This window comes from Hyla sarda, chromosome 6 (assembly GCF_029499605.1).
Source record: "Hyla sarda isolate aHylSar1 chromosome 6, aHylSar1.hap1, whole genome shotgun sequence".
Classification (NCBI taxonomy): domain Eukaryota; kingdom Metazoa; phylum Chordata; class Amphibia; order Anura; family Hylidae; genus Hyla; species Hyla sarda.
Genome location: NC_079194.1, coordinates 102,894,865 through 102,919,665, shown reverse-complemented (window position 1 = coordinate 102,919,665; position 24,801 = coordinate 102,894,865). Strand labels below are relative to the sequence as shown.

The following is a 24,801-nucleotide window of genomic DNA, read 5'->3' as shown; positions in this document are numbered from 1 at the left end:
ATAAAAAGTAAAAAACACTACATATACACATACCCCTACACAGCCCCCCTCCCCTCCCCAATAAAAATGAAAAACGTCTGGTACGCCACTGTTTCCAGAACGGAGCCTCCAGCTGTTGCAAAACAACTCCCAGTATTGTCGGACAGCCGTTGACTGTCCAGGCATGCTGGGAGTTTTGCAACAGCTGGAGGCACCCTGTTTGGGAATCACTGGCGTAGAATACCCCTATGTCCACCCCTATGCAATCCCTAATTTAGGCCTCAAATGCGCATGGCGCTCTCACTTTGGAGCCCTGTCGTATTTCAAGGCAACAGTTTAGGGTCACATATGGGGTATCGCCGTACTCGGGAGAAATTGTGTTACAAATTTTGGGGGGTATTTTCTGCTTTTACCCTTTTTAAAAATGTAAAATTTTGGGGAAAACAAGCATTTTAGGTAAAAAAAAAAAAAAAATTTTTACATATGCAAAAGTCGTGAAACACCTGTGGGGTATAAAGGTTCACTTAACCCCTTGTTACGTTCCCCGAGGGGTCTAGTTTCCAAAATGGTATGCCATGTGGGGGTTTTTTTGCTATCCTGGCACCATAGGGGCTTCCTAAATGCGGCATGCCCCCAGAGCAAAATTCGCTTTCAAAAAGCCAAATGTGACTCCTTCTCTTCTGAGACCTGTAGTGCGCCAGCAGAGCACTTTTCACCCCCATATGGGGTGTTTTCTAAATCGGGAGAAATTGGGCTTCAAATTTTTAGGGGTATTTTCTGCTATTACCCTTTTTAAAAATAAAAATTTTTTGGGAAAACAAGCATTTTAGGTAAAATTTTTTTTTTTTTTTTACATTTGCAAAAGTCGTGAAACACCTGTGGGGTATTAAGGTTCACTTTATCCCATGTTACATTCCCCGAGGGGTCTAGTTTCCAAAATGGTATGCCATGTGGTTTTTTTTTGCTGTTCTGGCACCATAAGGGCTTCCTAAAGGTAACATGCCCCCCAAAAACCATTTCAGAAAAACGTACTCTCCAAAATCCCCTTGTCGCTCCTTCCCTTCTGAGCCCTCTACTGCGCCCGCCGAACATTTTACATAGACATATGAGGTATGTGCTTACTCGAGAGAAATTGGGCTACAAATACAAGTAAAAATTTTGTCCTTTTACCCCTTGTAAAAATTCTAAAATTGGGTCTACAAGAACATGTGAGTGTAAAAAATGAAGATTGTGAATTTTCTCCTTCACTTTGCTGCTATTCGTGTGAAACACCTAAAGGGTTAAAACACTTACTGAATGTCATTTTGAATACTTTGGGGGGTGTAGTTTTTATAATGGGGTCATTTATGGGGTATTTCTAATATGAAGACCCTTCAAATCCACTTCAAACCTGAACTGGTCCCTGAAAAATACTGAGTTTGAAAATTTTGTGAAAAATCGGAAAATTGCTGCTGACTGTTGAAGCCCTCTGGTGTCTTCCAAAAGTAAAAACACGTCAATTTTATGATGCAAACATAAAGTAGACATATTGTATATGTGAACCAAAAAAAAATGTATTCGTAATATCCATTTTCCTTACAAGCAGAAAGCTTCAAAGTTAGAAAAATGCTAAATTTTCAAATTTTTCATCAAATTTACGGATTTTTCACCAAGAAAGGATGCAAGTATCGACAAAAATTTACCACTATGTTAAAGTAGAGTATGTCACGAAAAAACAATCTCGGAATCAGAATGATAACTAAAAGCATTCCAGAGTTATTAATGATTAAAGTGACAGTGGTCAGATGTGCAAAAAACGCTCCGGTCCTTAAGGCCAAAATGGGCTCCGTCCTGAAGGGGTTAAAATGGACAGAGATGTCAGCAGAGAGCACTGTGGTCATGATGTCAGCAGAGAGCTCTGTGTTCCAAAAAGAAAAGGGTTTCCTCTGTAGTATTCAGCAGCTAATAAGTACTGGAAGGATTAAGATTTTTTTTAATAGAAGTAATTTACAAATCTGTTTAACTTTCTGGCACCAGTTTATTTAAAAAAAAAAATAAAAAAAAATAGTTTCCCCCCCCCAGAGTACCCCTTTAATTTCCCTATTTTTAGATTCTAGTGCACATGCTTGTTTTATCATTCCTCTTCTACCGTATCATGAGGTTTGTCTTGCATTATCTTCCTCCCGTTTATCGCTGTTATGATGTAACGCATGCTGCAGCCTTCTCTTCACACTTCCCTTATCTGTTCATCACTTGCTTCCAAGAGACATTTAAATTACAGATCAATATAATTTAAGCTTTTAACCCTCCTCGTAAAGCCTGACCTAACCACAATAATCCAGAAACCACTTCAGCGTAATACAACCTTAATGCCTAAAATATGTAAACCTAGGGAAAACTAAAAAGAGCAGCAAACGCAATTATTGTTAACAAAGGCGTTTACCTCATGTTACACATTAGATACAAACTAGTTTCATCAAGGTTAGTGCTGCGGACGAATTGCTTACATGCGGTACATTTGGTTACAATTATGCATCTGGCACCTAATCACAGTAATAACGGTGGTATTTCCAACGTATTCTTATTGCCCTATTTGGTATTTGGGATTCACAAGCTGTTTCCAATTATTGAGCTGTGATTCACTTTGAAAGTCTCTAGAATGCATCTGATAGATATTACTGAACTCTTCGCGTTCCCTCTAGCCAAGTACAGTCATGTGGCTCCAAGCTCCATATCAAAGTTTTCCTTTGTATTTTCCCAGAGATCTCGGCATAATATGGATAGAGGGCAGTTCTTGTGATGTCTCTCATCTTTCAGGCTGGAGGGGAGTCTCACTTTTTGTAAATTCATGGGGACATTTTCATAATTTTAAAGTTGATTTCCAGATGTGGCTTCCTATGTAACCACCTGTGGGTGATGCCAGCCTGGTATTATAGTCAGATTAGCTTTTTACCTTTTGATTGGGTAAAATCTGAAATCCAAATACAGTTTCACTATTGGCTCAATATGCACCTTCCCCCGCATTAGGCAGGCAGCGTTTCCCCGCATTAGGCAGGCAGCGTTTCCCCGCATTAGGCAGGCAGCGTTCCCCCGCATTAGGCAGGCAGCCTTCCCCCGCATTAGGCAGGCAGCGTTCCCCCGCATTAGGCAGGCAGCGTTCCCCCGCATTAGGCAGGCAGCATTCCCCCGCATTAGGCAGGCAGCGTTCCCCCGCATTAGGCAGGCAGCGTTCCCCCGCATTAGGCAGGCAGCGTTCCCCCGCATTAGGCAGGCAGCGTTCCCCCGCATTAGGCAGGCAGCGTTCCCCCGCATTAGGCAGGCAGCGTTCCCCCGCATTAGGCAGGCAGCGTTCCCCCGCATTAGGCAGGCAGCGTTCCCCCGCATTAGGCAGGCAGCGTTCCCCCGCATTAGGCAGGCAGCGTTCCCCCGCATTAGGCAGGCAGCGTTCCCCCGCATTAGGCAGGCAGCGTTCCCCCGCATTAGGCAGGCAGCGTTCCCCCGCATTAGGCAGGCAGCGTTCCCCCGCATTAGGCAGGCAGCGTTCCCCCGCATTAGGCAGGCAGCGTTCCCCCGCATTAGGCAGGCAGCGTTCCCCCGCATTAGGCAGGCAGCGTTCCCCCGCATTAGGCAGGCAGCGTTCCCCCGCATTAGGCAGGCAGCGTTCCCCCGCATTAGGCAGGCAGCGTTACCCCGCATTAGGCAGGCAGCGTTACCCCGCAGCCAACGGCTGTCCGGGCATGCTGGGTGTTGTAGTTTTGCAACATCTGGAGGTCCGCAGGTTGTAGACCACTGTCCTATACTTTACATTGCACGGATCCCTCAACATGCGATGGTTTCAACAAACAATGGTCCGTTTGGAACGGATTACCATCGTATGTTGAGGGACCACTGTACTCGTCTTGTTTCTAGTAGGGTTGTTTCCTTATGAGCACTGGAGGCGATGCTGCTGTATGTGCAATGCCTTCTGCTCTGCTGATAATCCTGCCCATTCATCCATTGACTCCAGGGGGGGAGGAGTTATCGGCAGAAGGGAGCGCGCAGAAAAAAGCATTACTCATACAGCAGCAGCTGCCTCCATTGCAGTTAAGAAGAAAATACCATATTAGCAACAAGATGAATATCTCCTGAACAGCTGCACCGATTTTCACCCGGTAAGAAGAGTTAGCAACAGGATCACCCGCACCACCTACCTGTATATTTAGGTTTGTGAGGGTGACCCTGCTGTAAGTTTCCCTTTCATCTTTATCAAATAAAATTTAGGTTAGCATCTATTTATACCACTGGTTCGAGAAGACCTTCCATGAGGAGACATGTGACATCACGCGTTTCAGTTCAAAACCTTTCTTCAGTCGCAAAAAGACATCCATTCTAGTGACTGAATCCATTTTCACCTCTATTTTGGCAGCCGATTCCTGTTTCATGGAATGTATCAGGAACGTTAAATAAAGTGGAAATTCTTTTATCATTTCTAGTTGTTTTGGATGGATTTCAAACTCCGATGTCAAGCCAGGAGAGTTGAAGGTGCGGAAGGTGCCTTACGTTTTTATGCTTATAAGAATGTCCAATTACACAGGCCATTTTCAGGCACGGTTTAATAGCTAACAGGCTATGAAAAATATTGCTGAGGATTTTTTTTTACGCGGTTGTAAAATAAATCAATGACTGGTTCTTACTCCACAGTTAATTTTGTTTGGTGCTTTGAAAGTATATGACGTTTAAAGAGATCATAATCTTAATAAATCTCAATAAATTCCCGTTCCTCAGTCTTTATTGTGTGGTTTTTAATAATTGTACTCTTGTAAATTTGCTGTGATTTTTTTTATGGAGTCGAACATTCTTTGATTTCATAACAAAAGACTGACCTCTACATAAAAAAACAAACGTGACAATATATTCTAGGCACTGGAGAAAGCTAGAGAAGTAAAGCACACATCACTGATTGGCTTTTCCCTAGCTCTAAAGTTCATGTTAAGCCAGATGAATGTGTTACAGTGTATATTGAGTGGTATTTGTACTTATAGTAAATTGGACCTGCATGGCTTTAAAATACAAGGAAGTATTTTGTGAATAAGACCACTGTGAATTCTCTTAAAGGGGTACTCCGGTGCTTAGACATCTTATCCCCTATCCAAAGGATAGGGGATAAGATGCCTGATCGAGGGAGTCCCGCCGCTGGGGACCTCCGTGATCTTGCATGCGGCACCCCGTTTGTAATCAGTCCCCGAAGCGAACACTCCTGGACTGATTACGGGTGACTACAGGGCGGGCGGCGTGTGATGTCACGCTCCGCCCCTCAATGCAAGCCTACGGGAGGGGGCATGATAGCTGTCATGCCCCCTCCCGTAGGCTTGCATTGAGGGGCGGAGCGTGACATCACACGGGGGCGTGACATCACACGCCGCCCGCCCTGTAGTCGCCCGTAATCAGTCCCGGAGTGAACACGCTCCGGGGACTGATTACAAACGGGGTGCCGCGTGCAAGATCACAGGGGTCCCCAGCAGCGGGACTCCCATGATCGGGTATCTTTTCCCCCTATCCTTTGTATAGGGGATAATATGCCTAAGCACAGGAGAACCCCTTTAAAGGGTTACTCTGCCCCTAGCCAACGGGCTGTGCGGGCATGCTGGGAGTTGAAGTTTTGCAACATCTGGGGTGCCACAGTTTGAGACCACTGATCTACATGGAGTTTGCCTGTCGTCCTTTAGATCCTCTGGTTTTCCAGATAATTTGGTCCAATCATGGGGATTATTTCTGGCTGGTAAATACAATGTTTATAACAGGCACTCCATGGAAATCATCATGTGCCCACAACCCTCCATTTTTGGAAGCAAGCTCATATGCTGCTCATTCTGGCCTCCCAACTTCACAGATTCAGTCACTGGCCTGTCCTTGTTTTTGTGGATTGAATTCCCACCTGAACAAACACAATTTTTTGCAGCCGGCCTTAGAATTTGTCCAGCTTCCCTCGGGAAGCACTGACTCAGCAGATTCGTGAAGAAGATGCTTTTATTTTCTCCCTGATATGAAAGTATTCATTTCCTGTGAGATGAACTAAAGCCACATAGGCACAGATGACCCTTACTGTAACGAACCTCCAGTCCCTTTGAGGTATTATTACCCCATATCATCCCAGGTCTTATAGCACAAGATGCATAGAACACTACAGAAGGCTGGGTACATGTCAGCAGGTGGCATGGAATGGATGGTACTTTACTTTGAGATGTTGTAGGTCAAAACGTTACATGTGATATAATGTTACAAAAATTAAACCGTCAGTTCCTATAATGATATCCTTTAATATTTCTTCCAGGCATCACAATAAGATTCGTAATATTGAGCAGAGAGACTTGATCCCATACACATCACTAGAGACCCTGGACCTGAGCTCTAATGAAATTACAGAAATCCGAAGCGGTTTATTTCCTTTACGTCTTAATATAAAGGACCTGTAAGTATTAGTCTGTCTATATCTACCTATATTACTTTCCACATTAGACTATATAGTCCCTCGTTGTAAGCTGACCATAAACATTAGACTGTCAGAACTGAATTGCTGCTGCTAGAGGTAAGCTAAAGAGAGAGTGGTAATTACAATCAGGAGGCAGCTCTGTGCACATACAGTAGTATGAACACAAGGGGCAGCTGTCCGAAACTTTGTAGGTGGTCAGAGATGAGATGGAAGCCTTGATATACATTCAGGGACCGTGTGTGACTCCTCTAGAGAAGGTAGACGGCTCAGCTAGCATGAACACAGCTCTCAGGCTTTCTCCTTCACATAAGCTAAGCCCCCAACCCAACTTCCTGTGCTCCAACTTGGTTTTTCTTCTGCTAGAGACAGAATTCCCCTAACAGGCGGTGAACAGCAGATTACAGAGGAGTGAGACACCTAGTAGCCAAGACTTAGGTGGTAAGGAGCCATTTTTAGTAAGTGAAGTGATAAACAAATATGTGAACAATCACCAAGGCTATTACATGGAGGAAAGTTGTTTTAAATTATAATGACCATTTAAAAGGGTATTTTGACTTAAATAAACGTATCCCCTGTCCGCAGGATAAGATCTCCAGAATGGTACAATGCTCAGATATTTCTGATGGCTCCTTAGACAATGCAATCACACCTGTCCTCAGGTTGTGTTTGGTATTGCATCTTGGTCCCATTGAAGTGATTGGAGCCAAGTTGTAAAACCACAGACAGATGACTGGTGTGGTGCTGTTTTTGGAAGAAATGAGCTCTTTTTTTCTATTCCCAGATAACTCCTTTAAGTCAGAATACTCTTTTAACGCTTGGACTCTTCAGTAACTTTTAGCTACCAAACTGTAACCTGAGTGTTTCCTCCGGGTCGACAGCTAACAAAGCCAACTTACAAGGACCACAAGATTTTAAACCTCATCGATATACTTGTTATAATCCTGCAGTTTTCCCCAGCATTCATTGCAGCATCCAAAAATACATTTTTATAAAAAATTAAATTGATGATTGTTCTTCGATTTATAGTCCTAGATTTCAATCTCTTTATTTCTTTTTCTTTCTATTATTCCCCTGAATTCCAAGCATGCCCAACCTTCAGACTAGAACATTTTACTAAAGTTTCAGTCTCGTCGATCATCTTGTACAGTGACATTCAGGGTTCTGTAAAGAAAGTTCACGTCCATTCTTCACATATATGCCATTTACCTTGTATTGAAATAGTTGACATTTTATTTATTTTCTGCAAATGTCTTTATATTCTTTCTCTACAGCAACCTGGGGAGCAACAAGCTGAGCAGCCTGGAGTCTGGATCATTTGACAACCTGTCACGGTCTCTGCTTACACTTCGTCTGAGCAAAAACAGAATCTCGCAGCTTCCTGTCAGAGCGTTTCGGCTCCCCTTACTAACCCAACTGTAAGTATGGGAGCGGAACGTAATGAAGGCTCCCTGCCCGCTCTGCACATGCCGCACCTCATGGGATCACTATGCCAACTGTGATAGTCTCTGTAATGCCCTGTGTTCATTAATACAAAACCAACACCCAATAAACCATGTATTAGGCCCCTTTTTCTTAGATAAATGGCTATTTTGTAAAGATTAGGGACCTATTTCAGCTAATAAAGCCAGAGCCTGTGTGACTTTCAGTCCATCGGGGGCCTCTCAACCTCAGTCTTAATGTGATCGGTAGTTTTATCATGCTCGGTGGTTGGGGTCTGGCACAGAACGAACATGCTCAGACCACACAGGGGCTTGTTAGGCAGGAAATGTTGTACAAGGTGATAGTAAAATAAATCTTCATTTGTTTTGGTAATAAAACTTTGCCTACAGTCTCCAAGCTTAGGCCGATTATTGTTAATGCTGGAGTAAGTCATTTTCTGACTGCAGCTAAATAGCGGTATAGGTTTTAGGCAGCCCAGTACAGTTGTAGCTAGAGATGAGCGAACTTACAGTAAATTCGATTCGTCACGAACTTCTCGGCTCGGCGGTTGATGAATTATCCTGCATGAATTAGTTCAGCTTTCAGGTGCTCCCCTGGGCTGGAAAAGGTGGATACAGTCCTAGGAGACTCTTTCCTAGGACTGTATCCACCTTTTCCAGCCCACCGGAGCACCGGAAAGCTGAACTCATTCATGCAGGATAAGTCATCAACTGCCGAGCCGAGAAGTTTGTGACGAATCGAATTTACTGTAAGTTCGCTCATCTCTAGTTATAGCACATGAACTGATGTAGTACATTGAAATGAGTGCTCTGTCCAAGTTTACACTATTTTGTATTTATTTTGAAAAATTGTAGTAAAATGTTATGTATTTTTTAAATGTCAAGGCTCTTCCATTGAATCGGTATATCTAGAAGACAGCACTATAGTATATATATTTATGTACATAGGAGGCACTCTTATTGTAGTTGTTCTTGTATATATGAAGCAGTATTATAGTAGTTATTCTTGTATATATGAAGCAGTATTATAGTAGTTATTCTTGTATATATGAAGCAGTATTATAGTAGTTATTCTTGTATATATGAAGCAGTATTATAGTAGTTATTCTTGTATATATGAAGCAGTATTATAGTAGTTATTCTTGTATATATGAAGCAGTATTATAGTAGTTATTCTTGTATATATGAAGCAGTATTATAGTAGTTATTCTTGTATATATGAAGCAGTATTATAGTAGTTATTCTTGTATATATGAAGCAGTATTATAGTAGTTATTCTTGTATATATGAAGCAGTATTATAGTAGTTATTCTTGTATATATGAAGCAGTATTATAGTAGTTATTCTTGTATATATGAAGCAGTATTATAGTAGTTATTCTTGTATATATGAAGCAGTATTATAGTAGTTATTCTTGTATATATGAAGCAGTATTATAGTAGTTATTCTTGTATATATGAAGCAGTATTATAGTAGTTATTCTTGTATATATGAAGCAGTATTATAGTAGTTATTCTTGTATATATGAAGCAGTATTATAGTAGTTATTCTTGTATATATGAAGCAGTATTATAGTAGTTATTCTTGTATATATGAAGCAGTATTATAGTAGTTATTCTTGTATATATGAAGCAGTATTATAGTAGTTGTTATTGTATATATGAAGCAGTATTATAGTAGTTATTCTTGTATATATGAAGCAGTATTATAGTAGTTGTTATTGTATATATGAAGCAGTATTATAGTAGTTATTGTATATATGAAGCAGTATTATAGTAGTTATTGTATATATGAAGCAGTATTATAGTAGTTATTCTTGTATGTAGGAGGCAGCCTTATAGTATTTACTGCCTTCTATATATAAGAATTTATTATAGTAGTTATACATGGGGCAGTATTATTGTTGTTATAGCCATGTTATATAGCGCAGTGGTCCCTCAAGTTACAATATTAATCGGTTCCAGGACGACCATTGTATGTTGAAACCATTGTATGTTGAGACCAGAACTCAGTGGAAACCTGGTAATTGGTTCTGAAGCCACCAAAATGTCATCAAAAATAGGAAAAATGTGAGGATTAAAGAAAAATAAGTAGATAACTAATATAGATAAAGCAAATCCTTACATATAAAAGTAAGAAAGATCTGCTGGGAGCTGTAAATCATTGTCTATTTCAGTGTTTCCCAACGGGGGTGCCTCCAGCTGTTGCAAAACTACAACTCCCAGCATGCCCGGACAGCCTTTGGCTGTCCGGGCATGCTGGGAGTTGTAGTTTTGCAACAGCTAGAGGCACCCTCATTGGGAAACACTGTTCTATGTAGAGGACAGGAGCTTCTTCAGGGTCCTCTACAGTACACACAGTGCGCTAAAAAAGTAAAATGGAGCCACCTTTACTTAGTGTCCAAAAGAGCAGCTAACTATGGCATAGGTTAAAAGTAGTACAGAACATGTAATACCTCCCTGTACTATAGGGGGTGCTACCAGACACCAGTCAGAGCATGCACTTCAGTAATACAGGTGTTTTACCAGTGAATGTCCATTCTGATTGGTCGGTTCTTCCAGCCATTGACACGTTTCACAGATCTGGACTGTCTGTAGCATTGTATGTTGAGTCTGGTTTCAAGTTACAATGATCCAGAAAAGAACATTGTATGTTGAAACTATTTGTTGAGGCCATTGTAAGTTGAGGGATCACTCTAGTTATATTCTTGTCCATAGGTGGCAGAAATATAGTATTTATATAAATAGGAGTAGTATTACAGACGTGATATTCTTGTACATGCGGGCTGTATTATAGTAGTTATATCCATGTATATGAGGCAGTGTTATAGTAGTTATATTTTTGTCTGTATGGAGCTGTATTACAGATGTTAGTATAAACAGGGACAGTATTTTAGTAGTTATAATCTTGTACATAGGTCAGTATTCTAGTAGTTATATTAAGTTACTGTATATTCTTGTCCATAGAGTTTGTTCTGGTTCTGTTCTAGGTGGGAGTATTATAAGAGTTATTTTTAGTCCATGTGGGGCAGTATTATAGTTTTGTACATTAGGATTACAGTAATATTGTTTTCTGTCTATGGAACGTTATTAAGGTTTTTCTTAGCTGAAAGGATTTTAAAATGAATCAGAATTTCCATAGAGCATTTGCCGTTTCACCACATGGGAGCTGGTGCATCATTCAGTAGGGGGGACTGTGGGTGCAGGAAAAAGCCTCCTCCACGGTGTAAATTCTATGACTTCTCTTGAGCCCTGAAGCCTCCGTAGATAGTCTAGATGTCATGTGGATGTCACTTATCTTCAGGATGTAGTGAGCAGCTTGGCACGTTGTGTCTATCGTTATGTAATTGTGTATGTAGCCATTTTTTTACATCTGCCCTTGCAATAGTCCTTAAGTTACAGAAACCTCACTCCGGGTCGGGCGGGTTCCCTACTTTTAATTAACTGCAATGCGCTTCTTGCAAAGTTTGCTCCTGGGACTTATTCAATAATAAGAAAGTCATGTTTGGTTTCTTTAGACCGGTGCACTGGGAGATTTGTTTTTTAACTAAGCATGTATCGTTTTACTACCAATTCAGACTGACAAGGCAGAGGGAACAATCAGAGTCTTTAGATCCCTCTTGTACTTCTGTAGAAAGCCCTTTAGTTCTTTGCAGGTCCTCTTTTCCCAGTGGAGGTGTAGATGGGGAGGGGATAGATTAGAGAGCCATGCGATACGATCTGCCTGCCCTTTATCCCGTACACTATGGGCTCTAGCCACTTTTGCGCAGTGCCGGCATACTACCAGATAGCAAGGTTCTTTGTAACAATGTTACATGACTTGTCTTTATTTGTAGGGAACTCAATCGGAATCGGATTCGCCTGATAGAAGGACTCACGTTCCAGGGACTGGACAGCTTGGAAGTTTTAAAGTTACAACGCAACAATATCAGCAAACTCACTGATGGGGCCTTCTGGGGCCTTGCAAGGATGCAGGTTCTGTAAGTAATAATAAATGTGCTGGATAAAGTTTGTATAAACAAGATTGTAAAGATTGTGATACGGAGCTCCTAAGTCCCAACATAGAGGAGAGGTAGATAATAAAATTGTGGCGCCACCACTAGAGAAAGCTTATTGCACCAGTAACTGAACGGCATGAAGTAAGCTACCCCTAGTGGTCGTGGTGTTCACTACTGACATGGGAAATGTAAGCGTCGTGGTAGTAGTCCTAAAATATATGCATATGTTCTCTAAACAGTATTGACAAAAAAGTTCAGTATTGCGAGGCATAAGATTCCCAGTGAGATACAGCTTTAAACCAAGAAATATGCATTGGATACACCTCTTCCCGGGGCGTCTCATGGGCCTTTGGCCTATATTATAAACTTTCTATAATCTCCGCTTGCCAGGGATGATTAATAGATATCCCAGGGTGGTGTGTTGAGTTTAGCGGCTGCTTTACACCACGCAGTTCACAGGTCGGGGTTGCGGATCCATATCCCTTCAGTTGAACTTCCACAGCTGAACAAATGTTAGGTAAACAGTGACAATCTTGTTTTTATCTGCAGCGAATATTTGTATGATGAATGTATATACTGCATGGAAAGGCAGCGCTTTAACCACCGGTTTCATCTTTATTCTTCCTCCTGCTGCCTGTCTCTGTAGACATCTGGAACATAACAGCTTGACAGAAGTGAACAGCGGATCGCTTTACGGGCTCAAGTCTCTACAGCAACTTTACCTCAGCAATAACTCCATATCCAAAATCAGCTCCGGAGGCTGGAGCTTCTGCCAGAAATTACAAGAGCTGTAAGTGACCCCTACATCTCCTCGTACCCCGCTAATATTAAATGAAGTACCATCTGCTATCACATGGGACACTGCAATGTAGGATGTAGCAAAAATAGAAGTGACTTCTTAACCGGTTGCCGCCTAAGGATGAGCTGGCTCGTCCTGACACAGCAAGCGGTGTATGACTCGGGCTCCTGACTCGAGATCGCACCATACCGCGTGGCCCTTAGCTGATTCCTGTAGCTGGGGCCGCCGTTAATAGCCAACATGCGGCTATCACCACAGCCGGCTATTAACCCTTTAGATCGCCGCTGTCAAAGTTGACAGTGGTGTCTAAAGGGACATTTAAACCATCCCTGGTGGTCCAGTGGGGTGGATCGCTCCCCCGCAGTAAAAAAAAGTTATAGGGGTCAGAAGATGACAATTTTACACATACTAATTTTGGTGCATGTAGTTATAATTTTTTTAAGTAGTAAAATAAAATAAAACCTATATAAATTAGGTATCCATGTAACCGTATGGACCTACAGAATAAAGATATGGTGTAATTTTTACCGGAAAAGTGCACTGCGTAGAATCAGAAGCCCCCAAAAGTAATAAAATTGTGTTTTTTTCCAATTTTGCCTCACAAATATTTTTTTTCTGGTTTTGCCGTAAATTTTGTGGTGAAATTATTGATGTCATTATAAAGTACAATTGGTGGCACAAAAAAAAGCCCTGATATGGGTCTATATGTGCAAAATTGAAAGCGTTAGGATTTTTTGAAGGTGATGAGGAAAAAAACGTAAGTGCAAAAACAGAAAATCCCTGCGTCCTTAAGGGATTAAATTAACATAGTATGCATATGTGTTTAGCTCCTTATATGGCACGCATGAGGGATTTCCGCTTCACGATGATCCTTTGCCATCTACAGTACTACCCAAAAATGAATATCACCTTTTTTATTATTATTAAGGGCTGAGTCCTGTTTTTCTGTGACAAAGCTCTAAATCCCCCGTATAGATGGAAAGTTGAGTGATATAATTTTGGCTGCTTGCAGCCACCACTAGGGGGAGATTAGGAGCTCAAAAGAGTACTGTAGTGCTTTTCCTGTGCCCAGGCTACAAAAAGTAAAAAAATAAAAAATAAAATTTTGACTCAACTGCCGACGTTCCCCAATTGCGTCGATCTCGGTGTCCCGGTCCTCCAGTGCCTGTCTTCTTCCGCTTACCTGGGCTCAGCTTATCACCAGCCGTAGCGATATATCCCGCCTCAGCCAGTGATAAGCTAATCGCAGTGTCATGGAAGGAGCTTGGGCCGAGCTGCCCGTGCTCCATACTTGGCTCAGCCAATTAGCATCAGCAGATGGTCCTATGGTCCTGATGGTTTGCTACAGTGTATCAGTGTAGGTAAACTTGTAGGTAATCACCTTGGAGTCCAGGAGCCTCTGAAACGCATTATATCTGTGCAAAGTATATCATGACTATTCACATACATTGACAGCAAGCAGAGATCTTGAATATGGCGAGAGGTTGATGCACAAGGTATATTAGAAAGTTGCATAATATGTTAAGAACTTCAATTAAATCATTGGTCTCAAACTGTGGCCCTCCAGATGTTGCAAAACTTCAACTCCCAGCATGCCCGGACAGCCGTTGGCTGTCCGGGCATGCTGGGAGTTGAAGTTTTGCAACATCTGGAGGGCCACAGTTTGAGACCACTGATTTAAATGAAACAGGATTTCCCCATTAAACACATTATCCTATGAATGTATTATTATGGACTTCTGGGACCCCCATTGATCATTAAAGGGGTACCAGAAGTCCATAATAATGCATTCATAGGATAATGTGTTTAAAACAGATTTGTAAATGACTTCTATTAAAAAAATCGTTACCCTTCCAGTACTTTTTAGCAGCTGTATGCTACAGAGAAAATTCTTGTCTTTTTTTTTGTCTTGTCCACAGTGCTCACTGCTGACACTTGATGCCCGTATCAGGAACTGTCCAGAGCAGGAGAAAATCCCCATTCTGCAAACCTGTCCTGCTCTGGACAGTTCCTGAGATGGACAGAGGTGTCAGCAGAGAGCACTGTGGACAAGACAAAAAATAAATTCAAAAAGTAAAGCATTTCCTCTGTAGCATACAGCTGCTAAAAAGTACTGGAAGGGTAAAGATTTATTAATAGAAGTAATTTACAAATCTGTTTTAACTTTCTGGCAGCAGTTGATTTAAAAAAAATAATAATAATACATTGTCCACCAGAGTAGCCCTTTAAGATAAAGTTCTCTGTTCCGGAGGATTTTGGCTGGAGCAGTAGTCACAGATGCCCCAGCAGCTCCATTTAAAGTCTAGCACTAGCAGAGACAGCCATGCACTGTATATGACTTTTTATATTTTATAGACTATATTTTGCTTAATGTTTTTCATATAACAGATGCAGTCATTCACTTTCCTATTAGCACTGTATGGCCACATAGTCATATGTTATTGCCCCCTCCATGGTCCTTCTGTACGGTGTCATATATTACCTCCATTTGTTGCGGTTTGTGCTTCTTTTTGCCCCTTTCTTTATATGTTCGTCTTTTAGTCACAATTTATACCTCATATATTCCCGTTTCACCGGTGGCAGATGTTTTCCTGCTTTAAAGTGAACTTTTTCTTACTTTTATAAGATCCAGGTCTTGGGTTACTTTCTCAGAAATGCGTTTATCTCTTGACTAAATTCTTAAATAGTAAGTGTAGACATTATTTTGGGTGAGCGCCAGTACAAGAGTTAACTCTTTCAGAAGTGTCACATAGTTCATTAGTCAGGGATGACTATCTCAAGATTATGTTCCCGGGACATGAGACCTCCGATACATGGCTCTCCAGGTTTAAGATCTTGTTTCTTTAATGGAATTTTCTAGAAGTACATTGTTCTTTGTATCCCATCCCCGCACTATTAAAAGTTTGACTGAATATTTATGTTCTTGGTTCCCGTCATCAAACATGGCCCAACATCTACAGCTTTCTGCATGATGACTGGTTTCTTTGGCCATTGTTGTTATAGCTGTTTCTGGCAAAGCTGAGTGACAACCCACCTGCCATTACATAGGGGCTGTCAGCTTTCATTTACTACCGACTGGAAATTGTGAAAAAGCTGTGACACAAGGAAAGAAATCAATCACTACTTGGTGTGTTTGCCATTCAGACAGCTGGGAAAGTTGGATGACTATCATTGTTGGATCTTTATTAGTGACCATGGGTGTCATGCAGTTTTCCCGGGACCAGATGTAGCTAGAAAATGGCTTTTTGGAATGGCTCAAAGAATTTTATATTAAAGGGGTACTCTTTATACAAAGGATAGGGGATAGCATGTCTGATCGCGGGGGTCCCTGTGGCTCTCCGGGTTGGCGCTGCTGCGTTATCGTCTTGGAAACCTGGGGCTTCCGTAATGGTGACGTCGCACCACACCCCCTCCATTCATGTCTATGGGAGGGGGCATGATGGCTAGCACACAGCAGTCACTCCTCCTCCCATAGACATGAATGGAAGGGCTTTGATTCCCAGATTTCGCTCCGTGCACCGGATGACTGGGGGGTGCCGCGGCAGAGATCATGGGGGTTCCCAGCGTCCGGACCCCCAAGATCAGACATTATTCTGTATCCTTTGCATAGGGAATAACATGTCTAGCAGCGCAGTACCCCTTTAAAGTGTTTCTGTTAATAAAATACATTTTTGACTTGTCCTAGGGACATGCCAAAAGTTTTTATCAATCAAGATCTGAGAGTTCACGAGGCTGCCCCATAGACTTGTATTGTAAGTTTGTCCTGGTCATATTACACTGAGCCAGGAGAGAACACGCTAAGTGGACATTTCTCCTGACTCAATCCCGTGATTTCTCGGGGTCTGAACAATGAGACCACGACAAATTTTAAAACTTTCGATATGTCTCTGCGACACATCAAAAGTCTTTTGTTCATGACAGGTATGACTGGGAACTGTGTAAGAGTTGCACTACCAAATACTGCCCATAGACAAGAGTGGCACTGTTTCTGGTGAAAAACAGCAGAAAACCTTTATTCCAGTCGTGGAATCCCCTCTACAGTGTTGTTTTTTTATATGTTTCCAGAGCTGTCTCTGCTCCCTCTGTAATGTCGTCTGTACAGCACATACGGTATAAATATTATATCTTTCTGTCTCCTCCGCAGTGTCCTGTCTCATAATAACCTCACCCGCTTAGATGAGGGAAGCCTTGCAGATCTCGGCTCTCTGACTGTCCTGCGTCTCAGCCATAATTCTATAAATCTCATTGCTGAGGGGGCATTTAAAGGGCTCCAGAAGTTGCGTTTATTGTAAGTATTTACCCACCAGTATTAAGGTCTATTGCTCTTTACTGGGATTAATATTGTTGTTATGGCTATTGTTGTATATGGCAGGAGAGGCTGAGAGGTTTCTGTGCCTAAGACCTTCCAGTCTGTAGAGCTCTGTCTATCCATCCTGTGGCTTTCAAACAATTGGAGAAGTACACTAGAGCAATCAGGGTGCATCCACCAATCAGGGTGCCTCCACCAATCAGGGTGCCTCCAGCTGTTGCAAAACTACAACTGCCACCATGCCCGGACAGCCTTCGGCTGTCCGGGCATGCTGGCAGTTGTAGTTTTGCAACAGCTGGAGGCACCCTGGTTGGGAAACACTGTGCTAGAGAGAGTACAGTTATCTATAACACACAGTGGCATAGACAGTTCATATCTTTATCCTTTTTATTATCTTTACAATTTTATCTTCTGTTACTCACGCATGGCCTGAAAGCATAACAGCTGGATAGGAATCATGTTGTGTTTGGGGAGGGGGTGATATCTATTGCCTCAGCTCTGCTATATCTGTGAGATAGACAGATGTAGCAGGGCTGGGTTTTGTTGTTTTACATAACCCCCGGTAATGTGTTGTCTGTATTTTTTTTTTCTAAGGACATAAATTCAGCCCTGCTACATCTGTTTGTCCCTCTTTTTGCCTCATACAAATGAAAAGGATCATAACATCTATGTCAGTTTTTCCCCCACCAGGGTGCCTTCAGCTGTTGCAAAACTGCAACTCCCATCCAAAGGCTGTCTGGGCAGGCTGAGCTTTGCAACAGCTGGGGCAACCTGCTTGGGAAACACTGGCATTTAAACCATAGAAGGCAGTCTAAGGACAGGCTGATCTTTTTTTAATGCCCATGGGTACTGCCATTTATTAGTTTTCCTCTTAAATGTATACTGCAAGCATAAATAAGAAACTGCCTCTTTCTCCACTTATGAGCCACTTCTTCTATTCCTCCCCATTGCCTTCTAAGGATAACCTCATTTCAATGGTAAAAATCTACCTTCAGAGACCCTAACATGGAGACTGATTTTCAGCTCGTTGAGAGATCAGATTACAGCTACCAACAGTAGTCTACGGAGAGGGAAAGGGTGGGTGGAGGAGAAAGCAGCTTCAGATGGAGAAAGCGAGAAAGGGGCACAGACACACATGTTGCTGTTCCAAGTGTTGCACATTCCAGTGCTAGATTCACCACTTACACTGCTCAGTACTGTTCTCTAATGTCTTCTATGCTGCTGCTTTAAAAAAATAAAGTATGTGAGGGATACAAGGAAGCAGGATTTTGTCTTCTCTATGTAAGGGAGACATTATGGTAGCTACATTATGGCCACTCTGCTTCTTAGCTTAGGGAAATGTACCTTTTAGATACGGAGCCTGCAGGGGGGAGAACTGTTAAACAATGTAGGATACAAGTCACATATTGATCAGGAATAACACAGACAAAGTGTACACAGTACAAACAAGCTATCACCTCTTTAGGAAGCACTGAGGGCCCAGAGTGGGGTCTTCAATGGATAGGGTGCAATACATACAGATATTCCAGCTGAAAAGGTCCCATAAAACCTCTTGCTTGATTGGATAATCTAAGACAGTGTCCACACAGCACAGACAGACATGGATCTGACACGTTTCGGTATTCACACAACCTTAAACATAGACCAATGGCCTAAGATTCAAGGGCATTTCATTACGCTGCAATGCCAGATTCTACCTAAAGAAAAGTGTGGCACTGTTTCTAAATCTCAAACAGCCCCATTAACCACTAAAATATCCAAACAGGTATTCCATATACACACACCACTGTATTGGTATTGATTATTATACACAATGTACACTGTATCCTTTGGATAGGGGATACGTTTTTTTTCCATTATACTTGTCCTTTAAGGATACAGTGTACATTGTGTGTAATAAACAATACTAATACAATTTTAGATCCGAGTGCTGGGGCCCCACAATCTTCTATTTAGAGCCCCAGCTCTTCTTCACAGAGGCGCGTCATGACCCCCACCCTAAGCAGGGGCCGTCACGTCCCCTCTCCCATAGAGCTATATGTGGGGGCATGGTGGCTCCCGCTTCGGGCGGGGTTGTGATGTGCCTCTGTGAAGGAGAGCCGGGGCTCTAAACCAGGAGATCGCGGGGGCCCCCAGCGCTCGGACCCCCGTGATCTAAAATTTATCCCCAATCCTTCGGATAGGGGATACGTTTTTTTTTCATGCTACTAGAGAACCGGTCACCTGTTCCATGCTGCCAAAACCACAGGCAGCATGAAACATATACAGACAGCGTGGCACCGACACACTATGATCTATTCTGAAACATTCAGGACCTGGTAAGTAGTCATCCCTCCCAGCAATGTATAGGTAGCAATGTGTCACTAAAGGCCATCAGGATGGAAAGCCGCTGCGGGGACCACCTCCCGTGACCACTTACCTGGCTCCGCGCGACTTTTAAATACTTATGATTTCTCTGAAACACAGGAGTTTTTGGAGTAAATCATAGTGTGTTGGCACCCTGCATCTGTTTCATGCTGCATGGAACAGGTGACAGGTTCCCTTTAACATTTGATACTGTGGATGATTTAGTATCTTCGATCTAACACTTCATAGCAAATATCCACTTGCCTCCCGCAGTCAGCCTAGATTGCTGCGTAGCATGACTTGGCAGTAAAAATATCTGGAGAGAAGATATCAGATTTTTCAAGAATTACTTTTCAATTGCTGTAACATAAGCAACCTGGCATCCACGACCGCTGTGCTCGGTAGAGAGTAAATACGCACAATTATTTTTGGTTTTCTACTAATGAACTGTTGAGAAATTCCCCCTTTCCCTCAAAATAAAAAAGAATTGGGAGCATTTCCTGCTTTTCTTCTAAATTCCACACCAACTGAAAGCCTCCATCTCCCCGGAGATATCTACAACCTCAGGATCTGGCACGCAGGGAGGCTCTGTGAATGCCAGCTGTTGGTGCCTGGGCTTCATTCGGGATTTGTAAGCATTCCAAAAAGAGTTAAAGAATCTTGTTGTGTTGAGGTTCTTAATGCTGAGATCCTTTCAGCTGAGAAGGTTGGGAGATGGAGGGTGAGCTCTAATTTAATAAGTGAGGGTGCACCCCTGCTCATACACCTGGTGAAAGGGACCCGAGCATGTTTTAATTGCCGCCCATTGTCTGGATGCCTTTACTTGATGCGAAGCTGCTGAATTACTGGCCTATTCAGATAGAGGTCACACTGGAAGACCTCCCGGTCCTATGATTAACAGGGCCACTCACATTTAGATGCAGCCAGCCAGAAAGAACGGGAAATTGGCATGGGAGAGAAGAGGGATGAATAGAATGAAAGATGGGTTAAAGCCCCTTATTGTCTCCTCAACAATACACATGCAATGGAACAACACACCCAAGCGAAATAAATGATAATGCATCACTGATGGAAACGAATTCATTGTAACACTGTGGATTCTGGATATAATTAATGATCTTACGGGGTGGGGTCATTCCGACACTTAGGAAAATGGCAGAAGCAGTACATTTTTGTTTTTCTTTTCCAAAAATGTTTAGTTTTTTTTGTGTGTGTGTGGTGTTTATTATTGTCAGAACCATACCAGGACGGTATTGCAGCTCATCTTCTTTAAAGTGAATCTAGATGAGCTGTAATACCACACACAGACTATGAACAGGAGTGGCACTGTTTCTAAAAAAAATAAATAAATACACAACACGTTATTTCAATACTAAGTACCCCTTTTTAAATAATCTGATGTCATGTGAGGGAAGTTAGGTTATTGATCTTGACAGTCAGTATCAACACCCAATATCCCTGAATTGTGGTCTTTATAAAACCTTCTTAAAGAAATGACATTTTTTTTCTCATGTACTCTGGAGAAAAAAAGTATTTTCAACTGGCAAAAGAAACGTATACAAATGTTTACATTACCAGAAAATATTATAGTATAATTTACTATAGTAAAGTATGTAAGTTGAGCAACATATAAATGCAAGTCCACCAAAGCCTTAAAAATAACTTGGTCAATATGATCAAAACTGGTGTGGTCTTAAAGGGTTAAGCCACAAAAATTTACAGCACTAACCAGTCTTTTTTGTATTACTTTTGTATCCCTTTCTAAAACTTTTTCCTAGAAAAAAAGAAGCAAAAGCACAAACTGATTGTACCTTGTCTTTGGTGTTTTCTACAGGGAACTGGATCATAATGAGATCTCGGGCACAATAGAGGATACGAATGGGGCCTTTCGAGGCCTGGACAGCCTAAACAAGCTGTGAGTACTTCACCTCCTAAAGTCTTTCACTGTTCCCCCAAGCAGTAGGTCCTCTCCCTCCTTCCCCTCCTCCCGATGTGTGTCCTTTATTCTGGCCGCACAAATAGGGGCCTCTATTCACACATATATCTCCTGAAGAGACAGCCTCAATAACCCTGGCACTAGACTAGCCCACATTGTGTCAGGCTCTCAATGGCTTGAGGTAGTTCTGAAGAAAGAGGTGCACGGTTTGGGAAAGCTGGTGAAAGCTTTTGGGTGGTCTTTTACTAGGAAAGTGTTCTGTGAAAAAAATATCACTTAACTCAGATTTTAATTTTAAATTTTATCATTTGAAAAGTAAAGCCCCCAACTTTATTAAAATAAAAAGCCAAACAATAAAAACACATTTTTCTTAATCAGGATATATACAGGACTAGTAAAAAAATAAAATAAAAACTCCACTTACAGTGTGATTTTTCTCTTCAGTTGTGGTGACAACAGTAAGTACAGCCATATTGGTTGTTATTTTTCAGCTTCTTAGCAACAGTAAAACTGTACCTTAGATAGAAACTGAAGACAAACAGCAAAACTGTACCTTAGATAGAAACTGAAGACAAACAGTAAAACTGTACCTTAGATAGAAACTGAAGACAAACAGCAAAACTGTACCTTAGATAGAAACTTAAGACAAACTGGTTTGTGGTCAAGTGTTCTAAGAAGCTAATTCAAAAGAGACATCCAACATGGCAGCTCTTCCTGTAACCAAATATGGCTGCCACAACTGAATAGAGAAATAATATCTATTAAAGGGGGTTATCTAAAGATTACAACTGATATATTTTCATGGTTAGTGGGGGCCCAGCAGCAGGACCTCCAACAACTGATATAGAAGTCCCTTATCCCTCTGGGTGAAAGGAGTGCTGGTCAAACAAGCGCCCTGCTGCTTTGTAATCTCTGATGGAGATAGCTGTGTACAGAGCTCCAATATCTTCAGCAGAGATGTGGTGCTCTGTGTACCAAAAAATACCCCCCCCCCCCCCCCCCCAAGGCGCTATCTCTGAGACTGGGACGGCCATGCCCCTAGTGAAGTCAAACCACGCCCCTCCATTCATATCTATAGACATTAATGGAGGGGACGTGGCCATGAAGTCACGTCTCCGTCTCGGAGGTCGGAGGATGGGCTGCACCAAGATCGTGGGGGGTCCCCAGTGGGGGACCCCTGCAATCATATATCTTATCCCCTATGCTCTGGATAGTTGATAAGATGTATAAAGCCGGAATGCCCCTTTAAGGTATGAACCCACTTCAAAAGTGACATTGTGGTTAAAGGTGGAGATTCACTGAACGTATGCGCTACTTGTAGATGCAGGAAGATGATCTGATAGCACGGTCAGTAATGGCCTATTAGACTTCCCTTCTTGTACAACAAGCATTTAACAAAAAGAGAAAGGAACTACGGCCTGACAAGAGAGCTGAATGGTGGCTTTCTCATAGGAGAAAATCCGTGTGATTCAGCCCTGTCATCACTGGTAAATTGCATTGCTGATAAAGGGATCTCCTTTCAGTAGGCCAAAGAAAGAAAAGCCCTAATCTCTGTAGTGGATACTGATAGCAGTGCCATACAGCGGACATGAGATCTGTTTCACCCCAACTAATTCTGCTTTTTTCTTCTCCCTTTCTCCCCTTTTGTTTGTCTGACCCTTGATGTTTGGAAACTGCAGATCTCTGTTTGGAAACAAGATCAAGTCGGTGGCCAGAAACGCTTTCTCAGGCTTGGGGGCCCTGGAGCACCTGTGAGTCTCCCATCATGCATTGCATTTTTAGAGTGGGTTGCCAAAAGTAGCTGCTTGAGAGGTCTGCAAGCAATTTAATAGCGTCTTTGTAAGCTGAGAAGCTCGTCCATTTGAGCAGACCAGCTGCTTCCTTCTCATTATAAGTCAGCTTCAACTTTGGCCTCTCGTTGTGCCAAGAAAGGAGTTAGAGAACATATGGCAAATTTGGGCGCATTTTTATTTTGTGATTACCCTGAGAACAGACAACACTTGAAGAATTCTCACTTCTTTGACTGGTTCAGATCCGCACACAAGTATGGTCACTTTCTTGCCACACAAAGGCGTCCAGCACACAAGGAGGAGAACACCTTAAGTTTCCTTCAAGAAAGTTACGGTACTTGTGTGCAGCAAACTTGGCCAGAGAGGAGGAGGTTATTTTTTTCTTTCCTCTCTCCTTCCCTGAGGACCATAAATGCTTCTAGTACTGAATCAGCATTGGTTTCCTTTTATAAATGAAGTTCAGCCCGGACAGTATATCCCGGGGATGACGGGGTTTACTTGTGTTTATTAATATTCTGATGGGACTTGTGGAAGTCATTATTTTTTGGCGCAAGGTACACAATAAGTTGGTATAAAATCAGTTTACAATTTACTATTAGAATTTTAAGATTTGCCAACATTTATAGATTATTTTCCAAGCTAATTTTTTTTACATTTTTTTAATTTGCAGAAACCTAGGCGGTAATGCCATGCGGTCAGTTCAGGCTGAGGCATTTGGAGAAATGAAGATGCTGAAAGAGCTGTAAGTAAAGTTTGTGTACGGAGTATCTATAAGAGTTATCTCAAAATTAAAAGTTATCCCCACGCATATGTTTGTCAATTGTGACAACAGCCTTTTCACAGCAACAAAAAACTGTCAGATTAAAGGTTCCTCTCTAGGTATCACAGCAACTGAAAATAACCTTTTTCTAAAACATATATACTTTAATGGTATGCTTTAAAATGAGAATAACTAAAGCAAAAATAAACTATAATTGGTGACCTATAGGTGAAAAAATATCAAATAACGAGACACAGGTCCTATTGTTAGATGGGCAGCACCCTATGAGAGAGATAATGTACCACAACCGTCGATCACTGCGGATATATCAGTGGTACAATTAGATACATTCTCATATATATTCAATGGTGCTACTCATTATCTAGGACCTCTCCCCACACCACGTGAGAAAGGTGATAAGATAAATGTTACAATTTGGTATCCGTTCCGACGCGTTTCCCCCCAACTTGTGGGGTTTCTCAAGGAACTAATGGGATACAATCAACAGTCATAAAAATCGTCTCTGGTGTTTTTAGATTGTCTCTGATGCAGTAGGTGCCATAACTTGATTGACACCACTCTCAAGGCAGATAAATTATGGACAGTCTATTGTACTGCATCTCCAAAGAAGAAGCACTATCTTATGCCCGCCTTGTACCAACAATGGATACCGAGCGCCAGGATAAGCGCACTCTTTAATCACCGGCGGCATGACAATTGTGACAACAGCGGTCAAAGTGGCAGCACATATGCTTGACCGCTGTTCCATTCATTCTCTATGGGACTTCCGAACATTGCCAAGCTCTTAACTCTGCTGAACTACAGCAATCTGCTAATTTTATCCCCTTTCCTGTGGATAGGTAATCATTTTGGGATAAACCTTTTTAATTGCATGTCAAAGAGTCAGTTATATGTATTAGGGTTAATAAACAAAACGGCCCTGAAATTCAGGATCTTGATGCAAAGCAAAGGGTCAAGTTAAAAATTAGTTTCCTATA

General features: G+C 41.9%; 1 protein-coding gene across 2 annotated transcripts in view; it reads left to right on the top strand.

Annotated features, from left to right (window-relative positions):
* Positions 1-24,801, top strand: part of LRIG1 (leucine rich repeats and immunoglobulin like domains 1) — a 123,932-nt gene that overhangs the window by 81,716 nt on the left and 17,415 nt on the right. Inside the window, exons 4-11 of one of the 2 annotated variants that reach the window (XM_056524562.1) lie at positions 6,269-6,406; positions 7,699-7,842; positions 11,702-11,845; positions 12,510-12,653; positions 16,807-16,950; positions 21,152-21,232; positions 22,933-23,004; positions 23,714-23,785. In XM_056524562.1, coding sequence (XP_056380537.1) covers positions 6,269-6,406; positions 7,699-7,842; positions 11,702-11,845; positions 12,510-12,653; positions 16,807-16,950; positions 21,152-21,232; positions 22,933-23,004; positions 23,714-23,785 — 939 coding nt within the window. The remainder of the gene's footprint in view (positions 1-6,268; positions 6,407-7,698; positions 7,843-11,701; positions 11,846-12,509; positions 12,654-16,806; positions 16,951-21,151; positions 21,233-22,932; positions 23,005-23,713; positions 23,786-24,801) is intronic. The other variant, XM_056524563.1, reaches the window with a different exon arrangement.